Genomic DNA, 22,715 nt, shown 5'->3' with positions numbered 1-22,715 from the left:
CCAAGTGAGCCCTGCCTGGTGCCGACACTGACATTTTCTTAGAACCTGATTAAGCCCTCCTCTTAACTCGGGCATTTGATGGGATTTGGAACACGACTAGATTGCAAGACGCCTGGAGATTGCCCTGTGTTTGGCCACTTAACAAATTAAAAAACAGTGAAAGCTAATCAAATTGCAGACTTCCTGGTGTGGGAAAACTAGGAGCTCCTAGGACCATCACATGTATCTTTCCAGGGCTCAATCAAGTTCAGAATCACAAGCCCGTGATTGTTAAAGTGCGTTAGAATTGACATAGTGAAAACACATAAATACATTTTTCAAAACAGGCTCCTGGCACTCTTGCCAGCCATTGGGTGACCTCCGGTGAGGTCACAGAATGTTCCTGAACATTCCAACTCCTGAGTGGGGAGGCTCAGTCATGGAATGCTGGACACTGAAGAAATCAGAAGGCTGGTTTGACTGAGAGGAAACTTGCAGAAGGGCCAAGAGGTGAGTGGCAGGTGGGCAAGGGGCTGTGGGAGAGTAATATTCTGGTTGTCTCAGCCTTCCTGTGGGCAGCCAAGCTCTGAGGCATAAGTCTTGGCCATAATTTGTAGCAAGGTGTCCTGCTGAATCACTAATAGTACCTTAAGAGCATTTTAGTGTGTGCAAAGCATTTCGCATACATAATCTCAGCATTATCTCCCTATCTCAGAGGCCACCTGGAATATCCATTGGAACTGCATCATCCTTGGGTTGCAGCTCAGTGTCTTAGGCACTACACATGTTCCAGAATACCTGAAGTAGGATTTCAATGTCACTGCAAAGTTCTATACCTGCAGTGCCCCTTCCATGAAGTTGGAGCTCTCTGTTTCCTTTGCCCCAGTGCAAGTCTGTCTGAGATGGGGTGGGGAACAGCATGGCTCAGATCTTTGCCCCCACCCCATCTCAGGGGCTCCCCTGCTAGCTGTTGGCGTGCAGCTGCTCTCTCAGTTCCTGGGCGCAGCCACCCAGCTGCATGCTCTCCAGGACGGTGAAGATGGCGTCTGTTGAGGGCCCCTGCTGCTGCTGGCACCAGCACTTGAGCATCTCATACTGCTGCTCGCGGAACTGCGAGTGCTCCAGCTCCACCAGCTCAATCTCCCTGTCACGCAGGCCCAGACCCCGCACAAACTCTTTCCAGCGCCGGACTGGCACAGCGTCAATCACGGCATACATGTTTCTGCCTTGCAGCAAACCACAGATCAGGGGTGCTCCGTTCACCAGTTTCTCTTTCTCAGCGAGGGATGCGGCGGGAGGCTCTGAATGGAGAAACAGGGGGGGCATCTGCACCGTGCCTGCAAAAACAAAAGATTTGGCTTTACCAACCGCAAGGCTCTGGGGGCATCTTCCAGCTGCAGCAGAAAGTCTCAAGGGGCGTAGACACTAGTCTCTGAGAGCAATGGGCACGTCGAAATTCTTGGAGAGCTTCTGCATGTGCTGGACATGATATTTGCTACCATAGCTGTCAACTTTCAGATTTGAAAATAAGGGATCAGCAGCCTTGAAAGTAAGGGATCAGGAGCCTCACCTGTCCCGGGGACAGTCTACGGGATATCTAACAATCCAGGATAGCAGTAGGAAGCAGCGGGAAATGGCGCTGGAATAAGGGAATTTCCCGCAAAAAAAGGGAAGGTTGACAGCTAAGTTTGCTACACCTTTAGTGGTTAGGTTGCTAGGAAAAGGGCCCATCCGCACTGAACATTTAAAGCATTTGAGATTGTCATGGCATCTCTCAAAAGAATTATGGGAAGTGTAATAGGAGCTAGAACTTTATATGCACAGAGGTGGAAGGAGGAAGGATTACCAAGGAAGGAAGAATGGCTTATGAAAATGATGGACTGGGCTGAAATGGCAAAATTAACTGCCAGATTAAGAGGCCATAACGAGGATCCAAGGAGTCCAAGGAGGATGGGAGACCATTGATTGACTATCTGTTAAAGTATCACCCCTACATGAAGTCGCTGGCAGGATTTGAAATATAAGCAGTGGATTAATGAAAGAATTAATGATACTGGAGTTTAGCGAGTAAAAATGCATGTGTTGAAAAACAGCTAATAAAATGGAGTAAAAAAAACAAACACCAGGAAAGGGGGGTAGGAAGTCAAGAAGAAACTTTATACATTTTAAAAAACAAAAACCATAATGTTCTGGAATATTTTTGGAGATTTAATATACCGTACTCTTCCGTGTATAAGACTAGACTTCTTTACTAAAAAATGTTAAAAACAGGGAGTAGTCTTATACACGGGGCCAATCTCCCCCCATTTTCTTAATTTTGAGTCCCCAAAAATAGGAGGTGTGTTATACACAGAAAAATACGGTAAATGACCGGAGGGAGAGAGAGAGAGAGAGAGAAAAAAAAAGAATCCTGGGAACTGTAGTTTGTGGAGGGTGCTGGGAGTCTGTAAGAGGGCCCTCCCTGCCCCGTCACAGAACTATAATTCTCCAAGTGGTTTAACAGTTAATTCCTCTCTGCAGGGAACTCTTAAAAACTCCCTAGCCAGCTTGGGCGAGCTGTTAGTCTTTCGACCTCAGTTCTTTATCTGCAAACAGTGGCGTAGCGTGGGTTGTCAGCACCCGGGGCAAGGCAAGTAATTTGCGCCCCCTAACCCATGGATTTGCGCCCCCTAACCCTACCCCTAAACCTAACCCCCAGATGTTGCGCCCGGTGCGGCCGGGCCCCCCTGCACCCCCCACGCTACGCCACTGTCTGCAAAACAGGTATAATTGCAACAGCTGGACTTATACAGATTGATCTACATATTGTAATTGGTCTGAAGCACTTTGCATGTGTGGGGGATATGACCACCCCGTGGGAGCCAGCCCAAGATATTTTTCTGCCTGAGGCAGAGGATAGGATCCCATCCTGCCCTGTTCCATGTGTAGAAGCTGTTCAGGCTGACTGACTGAATCTTACTTCAGCAACAGCCTGGGGCTACTGAACTTCAGTGAACCAGCTTAGAGGGCAAATGGTTGGTTTGTGGGGCACACACCCAACAGAAGTGAATGGACTGGGGGAGGGTCTGCAGCTACAGCCCCTAAACACTCTACCCAAATGGCAGGACCGGTCCTGTTTCCACCTTAGGATTACCATTGCAAAGGTTTTTGGTAGGCTGGCCAGTCTGGACACATGGAGATGTGGAGTAGCTCTTCTCAGCACAGGAGGCAAATCTCCTTATACAGTACACAATGAAGGCCGCTGCCAGAAGCATCAAGCATCCGCAGACACCTATAGCTTAGAAGACACGCAGGAAGAGACCAAAAAGTGAGGAATCAAACACCTCGCCTTGACCAAGCTCCCCAGACATTGTACAACTGCAGTGTATGGGCACATACAGTTACAGTCGAATTTATTCAAACCCTCCCCCACTGAAAATCAGGTTTATTTTCACAAATTTACAAACTTCCAGCTGTCCGCAATGAGCAAATCAAACAGAAGCAATTGAAGTAGCTCAACACAGTGGATGCCTCAAGCGGTTTCCCCAAATGCAACTGAAATTGCAACTTATACTGGCTTCTCCAGTCTCACTATTATTCAAGCTCAAGGTGGCATACATGATTCTGCCTCACCCACCCCCACCCCCCTTGCACAACAACCCTGCAAGGTGGGTTAGACTGAGAGGCAGCGACTGACCCAAAGACACCCAGTAAGCTTCACGGCTGAGTGGGGATTTGAACCCTGGTCTCTCCCAGGTCTTAGCTGAGCACTCTAACCTCTGTACTGTACTGGCTCAACCTGAACAAAAGTGGCATGGCGGTCCCATTTAACCATTTCAAAAAGTGAAAATCTGGATGCAACAGTTGTTGAGCAAAGAAGAAGAAGAACTTGTTGTTTCTGAGCTATTTTTAAGGAAATTTGCCAAAATCTACACTTCTGACATGGGTTGCCATACGTCCAGATTTTCCTGGACATTTAAGCGATTTTCCCCCAGACACTGTTTCCAATGGCCGAATCCTGGCAATGTATGGCTGAACCCAGATGGATGGCAACCATAATGTAACACACATTTAACTTCTCCTTCACAAATTTGCCCAGCCCAGTCGTAAAGTCCCACCTGAAGATGCCATTGAGGACTGAACCTGGGGCAAGTAATGTGACTCTTACTTTACTATCTTAGAGCCTACGGTTGCCATACGTCCAGATTTTCCCAGACATTAACCGGGATCTCAGTAGCAGAAGTGATATCTGGGGGGAATGTCCAAAAAGTGGCAGTTTGTCCTGGATTTTCAGCAACATAACCGAAAAATCGCATTTTGGAGGGGAATTATTTTTTTTAAGTCAACAATTTGTTTGCGTCCATATTTTCATTTCTTGAAATATGACATCCCTATCATAGGCTATGTTTCAGTCGCACAAGAAACAGATTTCCATGCACATAAACACCCCTTTCTCCATCATTCAGGCAAGCAGAAGGCACAATCACAGGCCACAGACACATTGCAGTCAAGGCAAAGTACTCCAGAAAGGTGCAAATTCAGGCTATTGTGAGGCACAACCAGGGGAAACTCCCAAGGGCCAGGCAGAGTGCTCCATTTGGCCCCTGACCCTGAGGTTACCCACACCCCTCCGATAAACACTAAACTGAGCTCATAACACCAGGTGTGACATTGCCAAGACCTACCAAATTTACAGTCCTTGCCGCAGATTTCAGTTCTGGGACTCTTGCTGGAAGACAAAAAGAGTTAAGTCCTTTAGGTAAAAATAGGCCATGAAGGCAGCCCATTCTCCCAGACAATTCTCCCAGGCCGCACTGCAGGGCTGTTGTGTTACAGTTGGAAAGGGAAGGGGTGGAAAGAGGATTCTTTTGAACACCGCTGCCTTCACCACAGCGACCTGTTTATTGGGTGATGACAAAGTGATTCAGGGAGAGATCACTTTGTGAGGGGCAGGTGATCGCGTGGGGACTTGCCTGCTTGGGGTGGTGGGTACTGGAAGTTGTGAAGCATCAGAGTTAAACTGCAATCCTGCTCTGGAGGGAAAAGATAAAATAAGTTTCTAGGTAGTCTGTTGAAATCTAAAGGCAGTCCTTACAGAAATGCTTCCTGAGGTCAACTAAGCAAGAGGTGGGATGGAGAGCTTCTGATGTCTGGGTGAGAGATGGTGGGTGTCAGAAGAATAGAGCTGATTTGGTAGGCAGTGTGCAGGAGCAGGGTGTGTTTCGAGACAAGCAGATCATAGACAGAAAGGGACAGGCTCCACTTGTAGATTGCAGACCAATGGGGCTTAAGCTCCCAAACAGAAGGGTGGCAATGCAGGGGACTGAAAGAAGGGGGTCTGTTGAGGGTGGACAAAAGGTGGAGAATGTCTAGCTTGGGGTAACACATCCCTACGGGATAAGGATGCTAACCAGGTTTCCCCAACATGGCTTTCTCCAATTCCCACCAGCCTGGCCAACATGACAAATGAGCGGTAAGGGAGGAAGGGCGCTGCAATACAAAACCATCTGGAGGGCACCACGCTGAAGAAGGCTGGCCTCAGCATTCAAGGTCACCAAAACTGGGTAGAGCCCGCAAAGAGGCCCAAGGCCGTGGTGGTGGCAATGGAGACACCAGAGATATTTGGAGAGGGACTTATAGGTTAATGGCGGAGGGAGCTGGAGAGGGCTTGGAGCTGAACTAAGAACACACAGACAGTAAGCATAATAAGAAACTGCAGGAATGGAGAGAATTTGTAGGTTATGCCTGGGTACAAGCATTACAAAGGACAGGGAAATGATGTGTTGAGGGTTGCTTTGTGTTGTATGTCAAAGAGAACATAAGGGCACTTGAGAATTTAAGAGAGACTCATCCACAGCATCTCTATGGGTATGTTCTGGGTATAAGCTTTCGTGTGCACGCACACTTCTTCAGATACACTGAAACAGAAGTATCAGTGTATCTGAAGTGTATCACGAAAGCATATACCCAGAACAAATTTAGTTGGCGCTACTGGACCATTTTTTAATTTATTTATTTATTTATTTTGACTGCGTCAGACCAGCACGGCTACCTACCTGAATCTCTATGGGTGATATGGTATTAATGGTGATGATGATTTTGATAAAAATTATTGGTTGCTTTTTACAAAATAAATAAATAAATACATAAAAATCAAAGAAATTTGCAAAAGAATTTAGGTGGAGCTTATTGGCACCCACTGACTAAAATGATGAAGACAGGGATGAGCTTAGAACATTGCAATTCTCATTGAATTCTTATTGTCCACATCACCATTGAATTTACATTTGCTGCCCACCATGTTGGTTTATTTCCCAACCCAGCTGACTGCCAATAATTTGAAGTCCAGGGCTGATTCTCCAAAGGAATATACTTGAAAAAGAGAATGAACCAGTGATCAAACTGTCCTAAATGGGTAGCGCCGACTGGCAGGTGCCAGTGATGAATTTGCATGGCAGACCAGGGCTGCTTCCAGACGGTTGTTTTGCAAGTCGGATTCAGTCATGGAACATTGAATTCAGGTTGTGCAGCTGAAATTGACTTGCTGCAAGAAACCTGCTTTTAAAAAAAACCAACCCTGGACTTTTTGCAGTAAGGAAAGTGGTGGGGAATGGAATGGAAAGTACAGGATCACAATCCATTGGTGCAAGGCAAACAAATCAGAGTGAATACTCAATAAGCAACCGATTTCGTATATGGGAAAACATATCAGGATGAAAGCTCAATAAAAAGTTATCTGGAAGAGTCCAGAATGGGTCTGTTCTGTGTTCAAAGATTTAACTTTCAGAGATCCACAGGGGAAGGTGCTGAACACAGCTAGCAAATCCCACACTCACAAATTTTTAGCAAGGGAACCAGAAAACTGAGGCTGATTCTGATAAGCAAGAAACAATAGAGAGAGTATCCCCTGCCCTATTTTGGTTTGGTTCTTTAAATAAAATACGGCTGAGAATGTGGCAGCCCTCTTGGGAGACCTTTAGCCAAAGGGAAAACCAGGCCTGACTTCCAGTTTCCACCCCTCCCTCAGAATTCCCCATGGAGGAAGGAAGTCAAGAACAACCAAGGAAATCTCACGTTGGGCATGGCTGGCAGCTTTCTCCAGATAGGCAGAAGCCAGGCAGGCAGTCTCCACACTCCGTGTTCGCCTTTCGGGAGCCTGCAAGGAAAGGGAAGCCCCATGGTAATCGGTTTCGGGACCAGTTTAGGATTTCAATACAGCCAGCCATTTGAATGCAGCTCTACTAGTCTCCTCTCTGCTAGGGATGGACAAGGCCATCAGTTTTGGATTCTCTCAGTTTCCTGTTTCTCCAATCTTATGTTGAATTCGTCACATTTCTGCATCGGCTTGCCATTTTATTTATTTATTTATTTATTTATTTATTTATTTATTTATTTATTATTAATTCTTCAGCATTTAACACACATTTCTCCTAAATTTCTCAACAAAGCCTTGACAAAATCCTGCATAGAGTCATAGAATTGTATACAAATTACTTAAAAAGACAACAAAATGAATTGGACTCCTTGGCAGGTTTTGAATAAACATACACAAATTTATTGACTGTTAACATAATAGACGGATAATATAAGGATTTATACAATTTTACAGTATGCAGAGAATAATATGTGTTGAGAAATCAGAGAGAGGAGCTTAGGGAAGTCTCGGGGGGAGGGTTCAATGGGGAGGTGGGGGGGAAAGGGGGGAAAATAATGAATATGATATGTTTTGATATTTTGTTATGCTGAAATTGCTAATTAAAAAAAAAAGAATAATAAAATTGTAGAGTTGGAAGGGACCCTAAGGGCCATTTAATCCAAACTCCTGCAATGCAGGCATCACGTAGCTGCATTCTTCATTGGCAATTGTGACAACTTGCCTACACACACACACACACACACACACACAATGAGTTTTAATTTCATTCATTTCTATTTCTTTTTGGTAACCAGGTTGATGCTATAAAAATTATCAAGAAGGGGGGTGTGGGGACCAGAAAAGAAAAACTTAATTTATCTCTTGTTCAATTATGTACCTAATTTATCTCTTGTTTGGGAAACAGTGATCCAAAGGCAGATATTGAGCACTTTGGGATACTCACAATTCTGCTGTGTTTGCCGATTCATAGACAAGCAGTCTGTGCATTTCTGGCAGTCCAGGTGCCCAGGATACTTGGACTCCTCAAAGTAGCCCGACTTACAGCTGCACACTGTGTTCTGGAAGTCTCTGCAGGGTGTCACGATGACTTGGTTGCTTGCATCTGGATTAATCAGTTTGCTTTTACTGTACATTAAATCAAACATCTTTGGGAGGTTTTGTCCAGGAAGGAAGCATGAGTAGAGAAGGCTGGACTCAGCACCCTTTCCCTCTCCTCCCTGTTTCTTCCATGCAAGGGGGGGGGGGGAGCTTCCATCCCAGCCTTGCTCCAGCTCTGCCCAACTCTCCCAAACTACCCCGCTCTGGATTCTTACCTTCACAAAATGCACACCCAAAACAGCATCTGTCTGCAGGTTTTTCGCATTCTTGTGATATCCAGTACATATTCCCTGCAAAACAAGCACTCCCCTTTGTACATTTTCTATTTAAAAAAACCACAACCATGTTCCAGAAAGGGCCAGCTTGGATACCTTAAGAGAATCATCCATCGTGTGAGAAATAAATTACTTTTGGAGCCGAAGGTCACAGATAGCCGAAGGGGTCTTCGAACCTTTGAGCCTTTCCTGGAAAGCCCAGCTTCTTTTTTGAAAACATGCAAGGAAAGATTGCAGAGTTTGGGACTCTTTAGATTAGAGGAAAGTTGAGGAAGAAGTTTATAAAATTATACACGGCATTGAGAAAGTGAGCAGAAGTGTTTCTCCCTCTCTCATAACACTAGAACTCAGAGATGTCCCATGAAGCTCAATGTTGGAAGATTCGGGACAGATAAAACAAAGTCCTTCAAAGTTAAACTGTGGAACTCTCTCCCACTGGAGGCCGTGATGGACACCAACTTGAGTGGGTTTAAAAGAGGATTGGACAAAACTCATGGAGGAGAAGGCAACTGATGGATGGCTGCTAGCCGCAATGATAGCTACATTCTGCCTCCACAGATGAAGGCAGCAATGCTTGTGGAAGCCACCGGAGGGGCGAGGGCTCTTGTGCATGGGTCCTGCTTCCCAGTTTACCACAATGGGCATCTGGGTGGCCACTGTGAGAACAGGATGCTGGACCAGATGGGCCATTGGCCTGATCCAGCGGTCTCTAGCCTCTGCAGTAAGAAAGCCTCAGAAATACTCACAAATGCTCTGTTCATGACATATGCTTGCAAGCCATCATTCAGCACTGTGCATGTGTTGAACACAGAATTGTAGAGTTGGAAGGGACCACGAGGGCCATCTAGGCAGGGATCTTTGGCCGAACATGGGACTCGAACTCGTGACTTTGAGATTACCAACTGAGCTACGACATATACTTATTTTGTTAACCATTACAAAAAACACACATATGCAAGATAGTTAGGGACAGGGGCCCCTTCTGGCCCTGTAGTTTTTTTACCAGCTCTCACCCGCCCCACATTTTCAAGGCCCACAAGATTCAGGAGGAACCCCAGCCGGACTGAAAGTGTTCCATCCCTGCAGAGGGACTGCAGCCCCCCTCACTTACCATATGGGCACCTTCGTGGCGGTGTGGACTCCCGCCCGTTGCGAATCAGCACCTCTTGTTCCGAACTCCACAGGCTCCTTGGGGTCCCTTGTTTCCGAAGCGTCCTTATGAGCTTGCCCTGAGTTGTGTTACCCAGATTTCTGGAGCTGCAGGCTGAGGTCAAGAGAGTCGTCAGAAAGGCCTGAAAGAGGAAAGATGGAGAGAAAGAGCCTGTGCAGCAGCCTTGGAGGCTTGACTGCTACGGAAGGGATGCCTGGGAAATCCCTTGAAGAGGGACTATCAAACAGATTTTCTCCTGTCTGCCCATTCAGCTGCATCACAGAACAGAATCTTGCTGCAATTACTTAGTTCTCTACAATGGACTTTGCTGCTGCTGCTGCTGCTGCTGCTGCTGTTATTTTTTAATATCCACATATTAAAAATCTACATACAGAGGTACCTTGGTTCTCAAACCTAATCCGTTACGGAAGACTGTTCCAAAACCAAAGCGTTCCAAAACCAAGGCACACTTTCCATAGAAAGTAATGCAAAATGCATTAATCTGTTCTAGACTTTTAAAAACAACCCCTAAAACGTGAATTTTACTATCTAACGAGACCACTGATGCATAAAATGAAAGCAATAAACAATGTACTGCAGTCACTCAATCAATCCATCAATCAATCAGTAGCCGAACTGGGTTCTACACAGTCACAAAAACAAAACAAAAAAGCTGCAAAAACAAAAACGCAAAATATATAGCAAAAACAGACAGACCTCAGCGTAAGACTCAAAACGGAACTGTGGCACTCAAAATGGAAGTGTGGCACTCAAATCAGAAGCGTAACACTCTAAATTCAATGGGGCTTAGGTAAGTGGGGTTAGGCCAGGGGTCAGTAACCTTTTTTAGCCGTGGGCCGGTCCACCGTCCCTCTGACCATGTGGTGGGCCGGACTATATTTTGGAAAAAAAATATGAACGAATTCCTATGCCCCACAAATAACCCAGAGATGCATTTTAAATAGAAGGACACATTCTACTCATGTAAAAACACCAGGCAGGCCCCACAAATAACCCAGAGATGCATATTACATAAAAGGACACATTCTACTCATGTAAAAACACGCTGATTCCAGGATCATCCATGGGCTGGATTGAGAAGGTGATTGGGCTGCATCCAGCCCCCTGGCCTTAGGTTGCCTACCCCTGGGTTAGGCTTTCAGCCATGCCCCACTTTGTATTGTGCATGTTAAAGAGCAAAGGGATGCCATCCCTCATTATTGTAGTTTCTCCCCCCCCCCCAACATGGAATTTACCTGCTAATGTCCTAGGATTTCAAGTTGACAACCCCAAAGTCACGTTGATCGCAAACATTTAAAGCATAAATTAGCTTGAGCGTTACATTCCAGTAGAGGCGCACATGTGACCATATTCTTTATAAAATATCCATTTACGAAATAAAATGCTGCATTACACAAATAACTTTGTGGAGGGAGCCTGTAAACTGTTCAGTGTGTCCACGGGAATTTCTTCAGCCCGGGAGACAAAGACCAAAATGTCAACAGCATGCTAAATTGTCCTTTCCCTGATGCCTCAGTGAGGGAAATGAGATCCACCAGAGTTTATACGGACACATGAAATCAAACTAGCGAGGTAGGCTGCAATCCCAACCAACAAATCCCGAATTTTGCAGCAGTGACAGCAGTCACTGAAATCTGCATTATGTGAAGGAACGCTATGCCCACCAGGTGGTGCTGATGTCTGTTTTGCCTGGAACCTAGGGCCAAATCTGCTCTATATAAAGCAGTATCGTACCACATTAAACAGTCATGACTTTCCCCCACAGAATCCTGATAACTGTCATTTGTTAAAAGTGCTGAGAGTTCCCTGCGAGGAGGGATTGACAGGTGAATTGTAGGGTTGTATTCTGGGAATTGTAGGGTTGAATTCTGGGTAGAACAGGAATGCTGGAGTCACCATAAATAGCTCAGCCAGTAGAGCACGAGACTCTTAATCTCAGGGTTGTGGGTTCGAGCCCCAAGTTGGGCTTTGCAGGGGGTTGGACAAGATGACCTTTGTGGTCTCTTCCAACTCTATGATTCTGTGGTCCAGATGCTCAGCTCCCATTAGCCTCCTAGGCTATAGGCCAGGCTTCCTCAACCTCAGCCCTCCAGATGTTTTTGGCCTACAACTCCCATGATCCCTAGCTAGCAGGACCAGTGGTCAGGGATGCTGGGAATTGTAGTCTCAAAACATCTAGAGGGCTAAGGTTGAGGAAGCCTGCTATAGGCTAAGCTGATTGGGGGTAATGAGAGCTGAAGACCAGCACCATGGAGGGCATAAAAACATCAGAAGAGCCTGCTGGATTACGCCAGCGTCCCATCTAGTCCAGCATGCTGTTCTTGCAGCAGGCCAACCAGATGCCTGTGGGATGCCTGTGGACAGGACCCAAACACAAGAGCAACCTCCACTTTTGTGGCTTCTGGAAAATGGCATTCAGAAGCACACAGGAAACCAGGTCCACCACTGTTGGGGCAGAACCTTCAGCGATATCTCCCTATATACATAAAAATGTAAGGCTGTCATCACCCAGTCCCCATTGGAGGATTTATAGTGCCTCATCAGAATCCTTGATTTGTATGAATCCGTGGCGGAGGAGGGGTTTGAGTGTCACAGTGGCCAATCAGGTGCCCTGTTGGGAAACCCACAAGAAACACCCATTCCCTCCAACATTTCTCCAATGGAAATAGGGACTTCCTATTCTATAATAATGGGACGCAGGTGGCGCTGTGGGTTAAACCACAGAGCCTAGGACTTGCTGATCAGAAGGTTGGCGGTTCGAATCCCTGCGACGGGGTGAGCTCCTGTTGCTCGGTCCCTGCTCCTGCCAACCTAGCAGTTCGAAAGCACGTCAAAGTGCAAGTAGATAAATAGATACCGCTCCAGCAGGAAGGAAAACGGCGTTTCCGTGCGCTGCTCTGGTTCGCCAGAAGCGGCTTTGTCATGCTGGCCACATGACCCGGAAGCTGTATGCCGGCTCCCTCAGCCAATAAAGCGAGATGAGCGCTGCAACCCCAGAGTCAGCCACGACTGGACCTAATGGTCAGGGGTCCCTTTACCTTTATTCTATAATAATAAAAAAGTTATTACAGTGGTACCTCGATTTACAAACACCTCAGGTTACAAACACTTCGGGTTACAGACTCCGCTAACCTGGAAGTACCTTGGGTTAAGAACTTTACCTCAGGATGAGAACAGAAATCATGCGGCAGTGGTGGGGTGGTGGCGGGAGGCCCCATTAGCTAAAGTGGTACCTCAGGTTAAGAACGGTTTCAGGTTAAGAATGGACCTCCGGAACGAATTACGTTCATAACCAGAGGTACCACTGTATTTATACCCTCCCAATCTGACTGGAGATCGTGAAGCTGAGGCTCCAATACTTTGGCCACCTCATGAGAAGAGAAGACTCCCTGGAAAAGACCCTGATGTTGGGAAAGATGGAGGGCACAAGGAGAAGGGGACGACAGAGGACGAGATGGTTGGACAGTGTTCTCGAAGCTACAAACATGAGTCTGACCAAACTGCGGGAGGCAGTGGAAGACAGGAGTGCCTGGCGTGCTCTGGTCCATGGGGTCATGAAGAGTCGCACACGACTAAACGACTAAACAACAACAATCTGACTGCGTTGCCCCAGCCACTCTGGGTGGCTTCCAAAATATATAAAAATATAACAAAACATTAAACATTCTAAAAAACAGCTTCCCTATACATATGTCTTCTAAAGGTTGTATAGTTACTTATCTCCTTGGTTTGGGGGTTGCATAACACCATATCCTCCAACATTTCTCCAATTAAAATAGGTAAAGGTAAAGGGACCCCTGACCATTAGGTCCAGTCGTGGATGACTCTGGGGTTGCGGCGCTCATCTTGTTTTATTGGCCGAGGGATCCAGCATACAGCTTCCAGGTCATGTGGCCAGCATGACTAAGCCGCTTCTGGCAAACCAGAGCATCACACAGAAATGCCGTTTACCTTCCCGTCGGAGCGGTACCTATTTATGTACTTGCACTTTTGACATGCTTTCGAACTGCTAGGTTGGCAGAAGCAGGGACCGAGCAACGGGAGCTCACCCCATCGTGGGGATTCGAACCACCAACCTTCTGATCAGCAAGTCCTAGGCTCTGTGGTTTAGCCCACAGCGCCACCCGCGTAGGGACGTCCTAAAGAAAAGCGGGACATTCCGGGATCAAATCAGAAACCAGGGTGGCTTCTGTAAATCTGGGATGTTCCCTGCAAAATAGGGGCACTTGGAGGGTCTGTATGAAAACTGTATGCGCACACACACAATTTTCAGCAACTGGTATTTAGAAAGCAGAGCAGAGCTGCTACAGGGGAAATGTACAATGATGAGGAATAATTCTTGGTACAAGAACGGGGGTGTTGCAAGGAAGCCCCCTTATTTTAACCTGCGAGGCCTTTCGAGCATCTGCTCTCGCTCATCTCACAGGCAGAAGAGATCGGAATCGTAGTTCCTCTTGCTGCTGCTGCTCTGGTGGTGGTTTTCTTAAAGGCTGGTAATTTTTCAAAGCTCCTTGTGTTGACCTTATCTGATATGACAGGGGAAACACCGCGAGTTGCCCGCAAAAGCACCCTCCCACTCACTCCCAGCGTGCGGCGCCGATATGGCCCCGTTCAGCGTCACCCTGGCGGTGTGGGTGTTTGCCAGCATACTCCGATAAAGTTTGCAAAGGAGAAAGGGAAAAAGGCGTGCCACACGGCCTTGCGTCTGTGATGAGACAGCTGAGAGCTGCCTGCCCACCAACGTCTTGCCTGTCGCAATCCAAATGACTCCTCACCATAACCTGAAATTTACGTTTGAGGTCAATGACTCGCCCTGTCACCACAACAGCCCCAACAGCCAGCCCAGCTGATAACAGGGCTCAGAGCAACACAGACCCCAAACACGCTTTGGGTGTAACTTATTTAGCTCCATCAGCAGAGCATGAGACTCTTAATCTCAAGGTTGTGGGTTCAAGCCCCACGCTGGGCAAAAGATTCCTGCGTTGCAGGGGGTCAGACAAGACAACCCTTGGGGTCCCTTATAACTCTACCATTCTATAATTCTAATAGGAGAAGGGATAACGGCTCATGGGTACAGTGGTACCTTGGTTTACAAACTTAATCTGTTCCGGAAGCCCGTTCTTCAACCGAAACTGTTCTTAAACCGAGGCATGCTTTCCCTAATGAGGCCTCCTGCCGCCGGTGCCCTTCCACTGTTCAGATTCCGTTCTTAGACTGAGGTAAAGTTCTCAAACTGGCACACTATTTCAGGTTTTGTGGAGTTCGTAAACCAAATCGTTCTTAAACTGGACTGTTCTTAAACCAAGGTACAACACTCGTTTTGCGTGTCACTGCAGACAATATTGACCTAGGTGGCCTGACTGACACAGCTTCTGGCATTCCTAATAGAGTCCAGGAATAAGAAATAAATTGGCACTCTGCACATGCTTACTGAATAATCACAGCTAGTTCTTGCTCATTTATTGCTAAAACTTGTGGAATATCCAGTGCTGGGAGACTCCGGACAGATAGCAGAAAGACCGTCACACAGCACAAAGTTGAACAATGGAACTCCATGCCACAGGACGCAGGAATGGCCACCACCTTCATACCCTACAACATTTCTCCTATGAAAATAGGGACATCCTGTTCTATAATAATAATAATAGTAATAATAATAGTAATAATAATAATAATAATAATAATAATAATAATAATAATAATTTTATTTATACCCCTCCCATCTGACTGGCTTACCCCAGCCACTCTTGTCATCTTTCAACATACGTAGAAGCATTACAAAACATTAAACTTTTTTTAAAAAATAAACCTTCCCTATACGGGGCACCCTTCAGATGTTTTCTAAACATTTCTCCAATGAAAATAGGGACTTCCTAGTCTATAATAATAAAAAAGTTATTACAGTGGTACCTCGGGTTGCAAACACCTCGAGTTACAAACACTTCGGGTTACAGATTCCGCTAACCAGGAAGTACCTCAGGTTAAAAACTTTACCTCAGGATGAGAACAGAAATTGTGCGGCAGCGGGACAGGTTCCAACATATATAAAAAAATAACAAACATTTTAAAAAACACCTTCCCTATACATATGTCTTCTAAAGGTTGTAGAGTTACTTATCTCCTTGAATCGGGGGTCGCATAACTCCATACCCTCTAATATTTCTCCAATGAAAATGGGAACATTCCCATTTTCTCCCAAGGAGAAGTGGGACATTCCAGGATCAAGAAACCGGGACAGCATCTGTAAATCCGGGACTGTCCTTGGGAAACAGGGGCACTTGGAGGGTCTGCATCTTGGATGGCTTTAAAAGAGAATTAGAGAAATTCCTGGAAGACCAGTCTCTCAGTGGCTACTAGCCATGATAGCTCTCCTCTGCCTCCACGATCAGAGGTGGCAAATGCTTCTGAATACCTGTTGCCAGAAACCGCAGGAGGGGAGAGTGCTGCTGTTGTGCTCTGGGTCTGCTGCCAGGCCTGTGGGGAACCCACAAGCCATATTCAAGCACCAGAGAACTTTCCCCTCCTGCCGTTTCCAGAAACTGGTGCTCAGATGCATTGCTCCCTCCTGCTGCAGGGGCAGAGCTTCGCCATCATGCCTACTAGCCAAGTCCTCCATCAGTAGGAATCTAGCTGTCTCAGGAGGGCACCAGAGTTGGGGGCGGCTGCCCTAGGGACCCAGTATTGAAGCCCAGAAGCAATATCTCAGCAGGCAGGATGTGCTGCGCCTTCGATGGCACTGCAACCACAAGCCACGACTGATAAGAAAAAGCCAGGAGGGCTGCTGAGGCAGCTCTTTACCAGAATAATCGTGCCCTTTCCCCGAAGGATCTCTTGGTATCCTTTACCTTCCTGGAAACAGTGTATTTGGCCCCAAAGCGTCAAGGTTCGGGGTCTGACTTGCCTGGGAAAGGAATTAAATCCCAGTGGAGAAGAAAAGAATCATCATGTTGGAGGTCCTTGGGATTCATTTAGTCCAACCCGCTCCCACCCCGGGTGCAAGTCAGGGTCTGCAGTGGAGGAGGTGATGGCAGATTAAATCCCTGCGGTAAAGCACTGCCTCCTGGGCCAAATTAAGACCTTTAGAAGGCCTAAGATAGCACTTAAAAGATTTTGGTGCCACCATATACTGGTATATCTAATTCAAAGTATAAACAATAGAAAACCGTAAAATAAAATTTTAGTTTCTGAAATGAAACAAAACCTACAAGTAAGTTGGAAAATAATGATTATTTTTGGTAAACTTCCACTTCATTAATATTTTTCTCCCACTTTTTCTAATTGCAGAGTCTTTGATCAGACCCCCAAAACTAATCTCACATAACACATCTGCTTCTATACCTAGCAGGGACAAGGCATGCAGTCCGCCTTGTTGCCTAGTTGTCCTGTTGGGATTTGTAATAGACTTCGACTGAGAAAATGAACACTCAGCTGAGCAATTTGGGACTGTTAATGTTAAAACCTAGCAATGGAAAATTTATGTGTCGTCCAACCCTTCCCTTGATGCCTTAAGCATGTGCTTATTTTGCTTAATGGTTAATCCAGCCCTGAGTCCAACCCCCATCCCGGGTGCAAGTCAGGGTCTGCAATGCAGGAGGCAATGGAAGCTTAAATACCTGCAGCAAAGGACCCCACCAGCAGCAGCAAAGGCAGCCCCTTCTTGTGTTGAACAGCTTGTACCATGAAGACGTTTCTCCTAACATTTTGTCAAAATCTTGTTTCTGTGTGGTTTCCACCTGTTGGGCTCTGGAGCAACAGAAAGCCAATATCTGAGCAGATATTGGAACCTCTTCTCCAGGCTAAGCATCTCCAAGCCTTCTGACCACCCCACACAGGATTCCAAATCCCACAGACGAGGCAAGAGCTCCTGTGTTCTCCTGTGAGGAACCGACTTTAGCAACAAAGGCCTGCTGCTGCAGAGGTCCAGCCCCCGAAGTGGTGGGGCACTGCAGGAACAGTGATGGGGACCTGAGGGTTTTGGAGGAGAGGGGTTTCTCCCGCTCTCCCTGTTGCATGATGGTAGGAACAACTCAGCCAGGCTTATTACTTCTCATGATCTGGATGCGATGATTCTGTCACACAGCCAAAGACCACATTTGCTTTTTTAGCCGTGGCAGCACGTTGCTGGTTCACGCGAGATCCTTTTTCACATGTACTAATGTGCAGTCCAGTCTTTGCCTTGATCTTTACGTATTCCACCACCTACTAGAGATGGAGAGAAAATTCAATTCCACTTGGCTTTAAAGCCAAATATATCGGGCTTGCCTTTGCTGGGGGGTGAAAACAAACATGAACCAATGGAACACAACTCTCCTTTTTTTGAAATCTGCACTGATCTGAATTTTGCAATGTGGCTCTCCAGCCAGTGTTTATGAAAATGCATATATTAGAGGAAAGGGTGTGTAGAAATGAGGGAATTAGTGAAATTAGCAGACAAAATGCATTCCATTAGGGGGAAAAGCTTGGAGGAGGAGGAGGAGGAGGAGGAGGAGGAGGTGTTTTGCTGGGAGAAATTAGCACTAAAACGCTGGTGAGTTTTCATGACGATTAAAAGAAACACACCACATATGGCTGCAAAATGCGAAGAACTGAATTTATGATGGGGGAAATGAGAAATTGAGGTACCTGAAATTTACAGACCCTTCCATCCCAACACACACAAACGCAGCAGATGAGATGTTGATAGTATATAGAAATATCAGGTCCATCAGCCTTCCTCCTCCTCCTCCTTCCCCACCCCCTTCCTCTCTCTTAAGTTTGCCATCCTCAAAAACCCCATGACCTCAGAAGAGGCCTTGTTGTGGTTGCACCGGCCCTGTTCTTGTAAAGCCCTCCTACACAAAGCGGGACAGATTGCGCATTACTGTGGGCGAGAGCAGAGCTGAAATGAATAACCCCCCACCCCACCCCACCCTGGGACCTGCTCCTCCAACTTCTCCTCTGAGAATTGTGATGATGTCAAACATTCCCCACTTGCATTGTGCCAACATCAGCAAATCCACACCTGCCAATCAAACATTTCAGAACCTATCTGTCTAAAAAGCCAGGGCCCAAAAGCCCCGTCACAAGTTCTTGTGACGAGTAGAGGGGAGCCAGTCTTTATTAGTGTCCTCCTGGAGGCAATGGAGAAAAAGTTTTCGCTTTTTTAATGCAGGAGTTTGATTCTCTTGCTGCTGGTTAATGTATTGGTGGTGGGTGCTGCTCTCTGCAATATTGATGCCACCGCTGTTTTCAGCAAAATAATAACCAGGGGTTGTTTTTGCTTTTTACCTGTAAGCTGCTCCAAGCAACTCTTCTAGCCTTAGCAGTTATCATTACTCTGAGTAGGACTAGTTCTATATACAATCCATTGTGTTTTTGCTTGTCAAATTTCAGTTCCAAAACTCAGACCGTGAATTTGGAGATGAGCATCTCAGTATATATAAAAAAGCCACATAGCACAACTGGAAACTTCCTCCAAGTTTTGCGTCCTCTGCTCCTCACCCTCAGAAAAAGTTGCATCGCCTTGAAGGTGGAACAATCTTTACATTAGACACACACACACACACAACCCACAAACCATTACAAGCTTTCCCTCTTATTCTCACCTTTAAATAACAGATCTTCAAATATTTTTTGGACCACTTGACAATTGTAGGGGATCCTGGCAGATCATTTAATAAACCTTCCCCTCCAGAGTGCTGACATCACCACCTAAACTAATGCTATAATATGAAAATCATGGGGCGTCACTAGCAAGAGAGCCATTGCTTTGCTGGGGGGAAAGGATTAAATGGCAGCCCCCACCCCCTTCCACATGCACAAACTGACCTGGCTTGCAGCTGAAACCAGTCTCAGCGCCAGAGATGAGTCAATGTCTTCTACTGCCCCTGGAGCTAGCTTTGGGGGTTCAGGAAAAGTTCCCTGTCCCGCATTGCCCCAGTGGTGGCTGGTGCCCATTGGGGCTGGTAGGAAGAAAAGTGGGGAGCCCAACAGTAGGGGGAACTAGACCCCATGATAAACAGAGCCAACTCATTCTGGTTTTGTCCCTATCCTCCTTCCTGCTGAGTTGTAGGGGGGGCAGGGGGAGAGAACCCTGAGGCTGAGGAAGCTGGCAGTCAGGGCCACAGTGTGGACTGGTTGCAAGAAGGCAGGTAGATGCGAGTTGACTGAGGTTGGTTGGGCAGTGACCCACTTACCCCAGCAAATGAGAATCTATACCTTCATCCTCCAACACCTCCAGGCTACTCTCCATTATGTCCTGCCTGAGGCAGCTTCCTCATTCTGCCTAACAATAGGGCCGTCCCAGAACTTAAGAAAAGGATCAGGCCAATAGCTCGCCTGGTCCAGCTTCCTGTTCTCACAGTGGCCAACCAGATGCCTATTTGGGAAGGCTGAAAGCACGACCTGAGCACAAGAACATTCTCCCTTCCTGCAGTTTCCAGCAACTGGTATTCAGAAGCACGAATTCAGAATCCATTGCGGCTGGTAGACACAGATAGCCCTCTCTTTCAAAGCCATCCAGGTTGGTGGCCATCACTGCTTCATGAGGCAGCGAGTCCCATAGTTTAACTATGCACTGTGTGAAGGACTCTCCTTTCTCTGTCCCGAATCTTCCGACATTCTGCTTCAATATCCACAAGTTCTCATGTTGTGAAAGAGGGAGAAAACTTTTATTTCTCCATTTTCTCCATGCCAGGCGTAAGTCATTCGCTTCGATCAAATCGCCTCTTACCTTTCCTCTAAACCCAAAAGTCCCAAATGCTGCAACCTTTCCACGTAGCGCAGCAGCTCCCTGCTAGCAAGATCCCATCTGATGACTCCACAAATCTATACTTCTATGACTACTAATGCTACAGCATTAGTCAATGTAGCCCCCGGAACATTTCCATGGCAGCATTTCTGAACCTTAACCCAGCTCCACAATCTCCTTCCATGGGCATGGGACCCCAGAACAGCACTCAGATTCCCAAGTGGCAGCCAGACCCCGTAGATTTGTAGGACTGCATTAGGATATTGCCAGTTGCCTTCTCGACCCCCTGCAAAACTTGCCCTCCCTTCGTTTGTTTACTTACCACAGCAGCAGCGGGTCGCTGCCACCTCATCATTCAAGTCCGGGATGAGGAGCCCATTATCTGCAAGGATCCCCAGAGGAACAGCTGTCAGGGGCCACTACAGACTACCAGGAGGCCACCGAGGATGCAGCCTGGCAAGAAGGAGGACCTGGGGAAAGCGATGAGGGCAGAGGGTGTCCTCAACATTTCACCCAGCGGACAGGTGGGAAATGAGGGCAGAGCCATCACAAGGAAGCCCTTCAGGCAAAACCACCATGGGAGGAAGGAAATGTCTGTTTAAGCGCACGGCTGTTCAGAGGAACCGTTCAGAAGCCCGCGGGAAATCCAAGACCAGGGTGAAAGGGGCAGCAAAAAGGGAGCTGGGCAGCGTCAGGACTCAATCCGAGGTCTCCCCCAATGCTGGGGCCCTGTGGATAGGGGCCCTGATTCATCGCCCAATTTAGGGCAGTGCTTCGAGAGCTCTGCGGTGTAGAGCAAAGGGGAAATAAAAGGGAAAGCACTTCTCGTTTCCATTATGAGTTTCTTCTGCGAACTGCAAAGGACGTTGTCGCGAATGGGCTTCCTTGAAAGACGCTGCTATGCAAATTAGTGCATTATCGATCTGGCCTGGAAAGAGTGACTCGATGAGCAGCTGAGTCAGCCCTTAGGGTTGCAGGGAACGTGCTGTTTCTGCCACGGCATTTCAAACAGAGCAGAATCAATGTGCATGTGTGTGCAAAGGACTTCATCCACAGCGTTGTCAGGCGCAGAAAAATGGGCACCTGCCCCTCCTGCTGCTTCAACCGCCAACCTTTAGAAACACAGGCAACTGGCTGCTTGAGTCTGGACACCAAAGTAGAGCATGAGACTGCTCTACAATGTTGGAAGCTGCCCAGAGGGGCACACGTAAGATGTGTGGGGTATAAATAGTAACATTATCATTCTGGAATTTTCTTTGGAGAAATGTTAGAGGGTATGCATGTGAGGACAGAGTTGCAACACAACAGCAGGGCCTTTTCTGCAGTGACTCCCTGTTTGTGGAATACGCTCCCCAGGGAGGCCTGCCTGGCATCTTCCTTACGTATCTTTAGCTGCGGGGCAAAAACGTTCTTCTTCAAATAGGCCTTTGTTTGAAGTTGTTTTTCTTTTTTTTAGTATGTGCTCCATGTTGTAAACTGCCCCATGAAGTTCCAAACATAGTGTTGGTACCCCCAAAGGCCATCTAGTCCAACCCCCTGCAATGCAGGAATCTCAATTAAAGCATCGATGACAGGCGGCCATCCAACCTCTACTGAAAAACCTTCCCAAGCAGGGAGTCCGTCCCACCGCCAAACAGCTCTTCAATGAAGGGCGGAATATAAATTTAATAAATAATAGAACCAATAATAACTCCACACAGAAGATTTCTCTCCTCCACCCTCACCTTCCATTGCACACACACACACACACCCATAAAACAGAAAAACACCAAGTCAGAGATCTGGGTTATGTTTAATGGTTTATCTGTGACACTGACGGCACTGAGCAAGGGACATTAGCATTAGAGGGATGGCCGAAACCAACACATCTGCCCGATATCAGGAAGGACAAGGGCGGAGGGGTGGGATCACGACCGTCAATACATAAAGTGGTATAAAAGGAACTGGCCTCGCCGGGGGGGGGGGGGTTGAGGTGGGTGCTAGGGAAATAGTTAAGCTTAATAAATAGGCAACTTGAAAACGCACACACAGAAAAAAAATACACCAGCCGGCTAAATCATGCACAGGGAGATGGACTGGGGTGGGGAAGAGGGTCTCCCTCAGTTCCCCCTTGCAGTCTCTGCTCTACACAGTGTAGCGCCCAATGCCAACTTATTACGGGCATAAGGGGCAGGAAGCTCTCGACAGACCCCCACCCCCTGCTCCCAGAAAAGGAGAACGACACTCTGTGCTTTGGGTTTTCCCCGTAGAGAGCAAAGCAAGCAGGGTCCCCATCAAACTGGGAGGCCTGCAGGCTTATTATTGCCAGAGGGAGGTGAAAGGAAGGGA

The 22,715-nt window shown here is 47.0% G+C and overlaps 1 protein-coding gene across 2 annotated transcripts; it reads right to left on the bottom strand.

Moving 5' to 3' along the window:
- Window positions 1–679: 679 nt before the first annotated feature.
- On the bottom strand, window positions 680–21,222 carry TNFRSF25 (TNF receptor superfamily member 25). Of its 2 annotated transcripts, none has more exons than XM_081871227.1 (9): window positions 20,710–21,222; window positions 9,599–9,779; window positions 8,428–8,502; window positions 8,058–8,216; window positions 7,033–7,114; window positions 4,928–4,991; window positions 4,644–4,683; window positions 3,113–3,256; window positions 680–1,316 (listed from the first exon to the last, which is right to left on the bottom strand). In XM_081871227.1, exons 1-9 carry the CDS (start codon window positions 20,740–20,742, stop codon window positions 943–945), a joined length of 1,152 nt encoding a protein of 383 aa, XP_081727353.1. In that variant the 5' UTR covers window positions 20,743–21,222; the 3' UTR covers window positions 680–942. The 2 variants fall into 2 exon arrangements, with proteins under 2 accessions (XP_081727353.1, XP_081727354.1); XM_081871228.1 differs by having other exon boundaries at window positions 9,599–9,751.
- Between the last annotated feature and the right edge of the window lie 1,493 nt (window positions 21,223–22,715).

The sequence above is a fragment of the Podarcis erhardii genome, assembly GCF_964252035.2.
Source record: "Podarcis erhardii genome assembly, chromosome: 7".
Classification (NCBI taxonomy): domain Eukaryota; kingdom Metazoa; phylum Chordata; class Lepidosauria; order Squamata; family Lacertidae; genus Podarcis; species Podarcis erhardii.
The sequence above is the reverse complement of the archived record's forward strand: the minus strand, read 5'-3'. Positions and strand labels throughout refer to the sequence as shown.